General features: G+C 35.2%; 1 protein-coding gene across 1 annotated transcript; it reads right to left on the bottom strand.

Annotated features, from left to right (window-relative positions):
- Positions 1-1063: 1063 nt before the first annotated feature.
- LOC146883176 (PKS-NRPS hybrid synthetase cheA-like) lies at positions 1064-4102 on the bottom strand. Its single transcript, XM_085667994.1, has 4 exons — positions 2771-4102; positions 1718-2693; positions 1438-1629; positions 1064-1335 (listed from the first exon to the last, which is right to left on the bottom strand). Exons 1-4 carry the CDS (start codon positions 4093-4095, stop codon positions 1171-1173), a joined length of 2658 nt encoding a protein of 885 aa, XP_085524120.1. The 5' UTR covers positions 4096-4102; the 3' UTR covers positions 1064-1170.
- Between the last annotated feature and the right edge of the window lie 2113 nt (positions 4103-6215).

The raw sequence follows: 6215 nt of genomic DNA, 5'->3' as shown, positions 1-6215 counted from the left end.
TGTTCGTACACATTATCTCGACCTATTTAGAGATCTTTCCACATGTCGTACATATGGTTGGGGAGTTGCTGCTCTTGTCCACTTATATGAGCAGCTAGGAGATGCCAGCTTTGCAAATACAAAGCAATTAGCTGGATATCTACCTCTTCTGCAGGTACCCATTTATATAACATTTTATTCTTTATTTGACTTGTTTTTAGTTTGATATGATAATGGTTAAATGAAATATTATTTGATACAGGCTTGGATATACGAGCACTTCCCTACATTGGGAAGGAAGCAAGTACGGGATACATATGTGGAGACCGAACCCCGTGCTCTACGTTATGTCACTGGACGCGCCATTTCCGCTATAGCTGATGTTAGAGTCCAGTTGGATGGCTTGACATATGATGGGATGATTTGGAACCCATATGTAGCACACAGAGCTGCACGACAACTGGTAACACATAGCATGTTTTCTGGCTTCCTGAGGGTTGGGACCGTCGTACAGCGTCATTTGCCTGAGCGTGTGTTGCGACAATTTGGGTTCATCCAGCCTATTCCACGACCGCCTAGTTCGGTTCCCATGATGGACTTTGAGGCTATTGATGATCGGTGGAAAAAGCACGACCAGTTTGTTGTACATCAAGTGGTCCAAGCACCAGCTCCCTTTTCATGTTCGGATGGATATTTGCAGTGGTTTAGGAGAGTCTCCCATCCATACATTTTACGTGGAGCTGAGGCCGACCGACCTAGCCTTGTGCTTGTGCCCCGACTTCGTCGGAATTTGCCAGATGACATAACAGTTCAGAGGACGTCACCGTCATCATCTTCCAGTGGTTTATTGGTATGTCACACATTTAGTTGTTAATATTATTAGTAACTATTAATATTTGACATTAACTTGTTATTATGACAGGGTCTCGTGAAACGCATTGTAGAGTTCGAGGTCGACGACCATCTACGTCTGGATAGTCGATTTATTTGTATTTGATGTTAGAGTTGACATTTGTATTGGATTTTATGTTAAGATATTTCATCTATATATGGTATTTTATATTAAGTTATCTAATGTTAGCAATGAGGCCAAAATATATCCGTCCCTTGGCCAAAGGAGTTAGAATTTTATATATTGGTAAAATTATTACAAACTACAACAGTGAAATACTTAAATACAATCAACAAATATCAGTCTTCCATGAGATCTACATAACTACGATCCACTATGTGTAAATCTAGGAATGCTTGCATCCTATCTCTATAAAATGATGCCCACCCTTTTGCCTTTGGGTAACAATTGCTAGATGATATGATATCCACTGTCGGTAATGGACAGCCTTCTTGTAAACGAACCTGTAAATACGCAATTAGTCAATAGAGAAATAAAGTGATTTATAAAAATAATATATATATATATATATATATATATATATATATATATATAAACATATATACCTGAACAAAATGAGAATTGTAAACATGTCCGATACAAATTAGTCGATGTTGACTTTGCGAAGTAGGTGGGGATGTACGAAGTGGGAATATAGTCAAATTCTGAACTGATGACAAGCACACGAGAATTACATTATACCGATTAGCAATCTCATACCCAATGTCTGGTATAGTCATCCACTTGTCTCGATTAGCCTGTATATAATTAATTAGATTATAATAAAAAATAATCATAAAAAACTTGTAATACATAAATTTCAACAGTGGTGTATAGAAGTTATACCCCTGATGGTGATTGAACTAGCAAAGACTTTCTCAGTTCTTCCAGACGATCATAGCCTCCAACTAACGTTGCATATTCATCTCGCCATTGGCTAAGTTCTTTGTATAGATCATGTCTGATTAGAGGCCACGACTCCTCACCCATACCCAACAATGCAGCAATGCATCTATATCCACAATGACCGTCCGCCACAACATCGACAACATCGAGTATATATGGATGAAAAACAGGATTGAACTGTTCTAGCATGGGTATTACTTTCTCTTCAATTACACGTTTGCTCTTCACCTTGTTTTCTGTTTTTGCAACAAATGTGTCTTGTCTTGAGGACTCTATGAAGGCGTCCACATGCTCAAAATAGGAGGGATCACGTTTGGTTGACTTCTTTGATCTATGACTCTTAGCTGCACCTTTCGTCTTAACTTTACTCGGTGGTGGTAACATCGATGTCATGGAAGGGCTAACTATGTCAAGTAATTTATGTTTTATGGTCACTTTTCCTGCAATATCAACTTCTTTGAAAAGATTAAGCAGTAGATCAACCTCCCTCTGAATAGATAATTGCCCTTCAGATTGTGAAGACGAGACATTGGAGAAGCTCAACCTAGTCCACATGACATGAATTTCTTGGAGAGGAATAATCCCAGGATCATATCGTGCTAATTCACACGCACAGGGTAGACCATAAGTTTGTCTGAGAATGCAGCCACAACGACTACTATCGAATCCAATCTTCTTTACTCTTTCCAACTCTGGAGCAAGGAGTTCTAAGGCACATCTAGAAATATTACCCACTAATCTTCTATAACTCAATGCCTTGTAAGAGTCACTGATCAGATTTATACTTCTTTCAAAAGACGCCTTAATTTCGTTGTGTTGCAAGATAATAACGTTGTGAATTCCATCCCAACACGAACAAAGGTCTCCCATACTACTTCCAAGAACTTTCTTCAGACTCCAGTGAGCAGACTCAACCCTAGTACAATTTATACAAGGAAATCATATAAACCATTAATAAAAAAAAATTTAATTAATAGCAAAATACAAACATACCTGTTTGATGTTGTATTCCCCAAATGCATAACTTTGTTCGTCCATGCCTTCACAAAGAATTTCTTATAAGGAATGATCCACGAGTCGTTAACATATTCAAAGAATACAGGCCATGGCTGGCTAACAAGCTCAAGACGATGAACACACTCGTTGAACTTTAATTCATCTTCACAGTCCATGACATTCTCCCAGGCTTGAAGTACAACATCCCATGCGTCAACAGAATTTACTAACATTTTGCACTTTGCCTGCACATTTTTTTGAATGTGGAAACGGCATAGAAGATGATAACACTGAGGGAACACCAAGCCAACAGCATTCATTAGAGCAAGATCCCTATCAGTTACAATGACTTGTGGACCACCCTCGGACGTCATAAATAGACCTCTTAGCCTTTCAAGAGCCCAAATGAAATTGTTTTGCTTTTCACTAGATAAAAATGCAAAAGCGGCCGAGAAAGTTAATCCCGTTGAGGTCACACCAACAATCTCAAGTAATGGCAACCGATATTTGTTGGTTTTATAGGTACTATCCATTAAGAACACAATGTTGAATGAATTTAACAACTTCACAGCATCAGGATGGGTCCAGAACAAATCGCTTACCACATCAGATTCATCAAGACATCTACTAAAATGGATGTAGTGATCACGTTCCAACATCAACATTAACTGTTGTAACTCAGTTCTAGAACCTCTTATTGAACGTTTGTACCTATATCTCGCATTATACACTTGCTTCAGAGTTGTAACATTACAATCATCTTTTTCTTTCAGGGTGAGAAGTATATTTGCAGGTTTGACTTGACTTTTAGTCATATCAACAAGCAATGACTGTTCAGTAGACTTCAACCTACCAGCATAGGGGTGACCAACTAGAGTAGATGACACATCGTGATTATGGTAACCACATTTTACGTTCAACACCCATCCCTCCCCTTGAGAGATGGGTCTCCCTCTCAATCTAAATGGACAATCACATTTTCTTGTCCCAGATAAACTCGGTTCTGCATCAGACTTGTATTTTCTATATTTTCCACCTCTTTCACAACCTAATAATACATGGGTCTTTCTTCCTGGTTGTCCATTATATTTATCTGATCTTAGAATAATAACGACAAATCCAAGATTATAAGCAACCCCTCTAACCCACTTAATCAAATCTTCACGTGTTGGGAAAATATCATCGGTTGTAAAATGAGATGTATAATCTTGTTCGCAGATATCATGAACAAAATCAGAAAACTCTGACATGAGACTACAATTTTGTTGAGAATCCGCTTGAGAATCCAAGAAACTCAAATAACTAAATTCATGCTCTTCCATAATGAACTATAATAAAAATAAAGTATTTTAATACGTAAATTACTCACATAAGAATATTAAAAAATAATGCAATTAAAAAAAATGCATAAAGAATGTAAGACGAATCACATAAGAAAACCAATGAATGCAACACATATCAAAATTGGAAAACTGATTGCTGATATTTATAACTGATTGCATTATTTAGGTTAGAAAATTCACCCCTCACACAGTATAAATTCACTCACATTAAAAAAAATTTGGTTTTTTGATGTTTGAGTGTTTCCTACAGTCGCACAAAACAACCATGCAAATATGGATTTCAACTCTATTTTTAAGACGAGGTGAGGGTGTAATTTTTTAATGAATGGGTGTAAGAAAAAAACAAAATATATCAGAAACGGCATACAGTTTCCATTTCATATATTTGTGAAAGGGATTCGGAAACGGCATACACTTTCCATTTCAAAAATTGTGAAAAGGATTCCTCTTCGCAGAGAAAAAGAAAATCTTTATTAAATTAACAACTTAGAGCATCCCAGAATCAGCTACGAACATCAGAACATTTAAAATTAATGGGGTGGGGTGTAACTTTACCATGCAAAATTCAAAATGCATGTCAAACGGATTCTGTATTCCGTTTCATAAAAAAATTTGCAAATTTTTTTATGAAACGGAATACAGAATCCGTTTCAGAGTATTGTGAAACGGATTCTGTATTCCGTTTCAAAAAAATTTGCAAATTTTTTTATGAAACGGAATACAGAATCCGTTTCACAATACTCTGAAACGGATTCCGTATTCCATTTCGCATACATTATGATTTTTTATCAAACGGCTTTTGTATTTCACAAGCAAACAGAAAAATATAAAGTTTAAAGGCTAACCTGATGGAAACTAGCACTACTGAGAAGATAAGGGACTTCCTTACAACCACCTTCCTTCAACCTTCGATCACAACAAACCAGGGACCATCAGTGAGTGAGACAATAAATAACATTCCTTAAAAAAGAATAAAGGAAACTGATACAAAGGACCACGAACCAGAACCAGAGACAATGTTAAGAATAAAGGAAACTGATACAAAGGACCACGAACCAGAACCAGAGAGAATGAAGGAATGAGATAGAAATTAAAAATTTTAGGGACCACCAACACAGAGAGAAAAATTTTAAATGAATGTCTCAGCAGAGAAGAATAGAAACGGAGTCGAACAAATAACGTTTGGGGGTGCAGGAGTTGGTGACGCAGTAAATGAAATTTACTGCGTCAAACGGACTTTCACCCACTCTCTCAGTGTTAATTAATAAGGGTATAAGTGTAATTTTGGGGGGTACAGAAGATTCTTTTGGGGTGCAGGGAAAAGGCCCCAGTTAAGGTTGATAATTGTGGTCGCCTATGATCACACTACATTTCTATTCTTTTTTACTCTTATTATCTCTTAATACTCAGAAGCACCTAACTTCAGTGTTCTAATATTTCTTTTATCCTTTTACTTTTCTTCCACCAATTATTATAAAAATTGAAAATTCATATAAATTTAGATTAAATAAAGAAATAAAATAAAACATTTTATATTTCATTGTTTCTTCATTTGCCAGTCACCAAGTGCGTGTACTATATTTAAGGATTCTATTATTTTCAAATAAAGTTTCACAAAGTCAACTATTAAAAAAAAACAAAATAATCCTCTATTAGACTTATGATTACGTTATATTATTTATTTGTTTTTAAAATATTATCTCACATTACGTATGATATATTTAACTAAAATAAACAAATATCTCTTCATTTTAATTAAAAAATAAACATTTTTTATATTTTTCTGTATAAGTTCAACTTTTCCTAAATAAAGCCTAAGTAAAAATATGTGTTTTTCTTTTCAAAATATCATTAAAATAAAAATTCAAATAAATTCGCTGATTCTGTAGTCGTTCAAAATTCAGCTATCAGAAAGTCAAATTTTCAACTGTTTCAATGAACTGATCTATTAAAAAAATAACAATGTTTTACTATGTGTATTTAAGAAGTTGTTATTTTAAAAGAAACATTATTAAGAAGGAAAATTATTTGGCGTGGCTTAAAAACAGAAAATAAAATTGGTGAGACTTAAAAGAAAAATTTGTTAAAGTTTATATAAA

The sequence above is a fragment of the Vigna unguiculata genome, chromosome 10, assembly GCF_037176805.1.
Source record: "Vigna unguiculata cultivar grain cowpea cultivar isolate G323 ecotype 2 chromosome 10, ASM3717680v1, whole genome shotgun sequence".
In the NCBI taxonomy this organism is placed as follows: Eukaryota; Viridiplantae; Streptophyta; class Magnoliopsida; order Fabales; family Fabaceae; genus Vigna; species Vigna unguiculata.
The sequence above is the reverse complement of the archived record's forward strand: the minus strand, read 5'-3'. Positions and strand labels throughout refer to the sequence as shown.

What these genes read in the sequence shown, in the direction of transcription:
- LOC146883176 (XM_085667994.1), bottom strand. Translation starts at nt 4,095, where the DNA reads ATGGAAGAGCATGAATTTAGTTATTTGAGTTTCTTGGATTCTCAAGCG. An exon ending in GGGAATACAACATCAAACAG is followed by an intron (nt 2,694 to 2,770) that starts GTATGTTTGTAT and finishes AAATTGTACTAG; the next exon opens with GGTTGAGTCTGCTCACTGGA. An exon ending in TAGTTCAATCACCATCAGGG is followed by an intron (nt 1,630 to 1,717) that starts GTATAACTTCTA and finishes AATTATATACAG; the next exon opens with GCTAATCGAGACAAGTGGAT.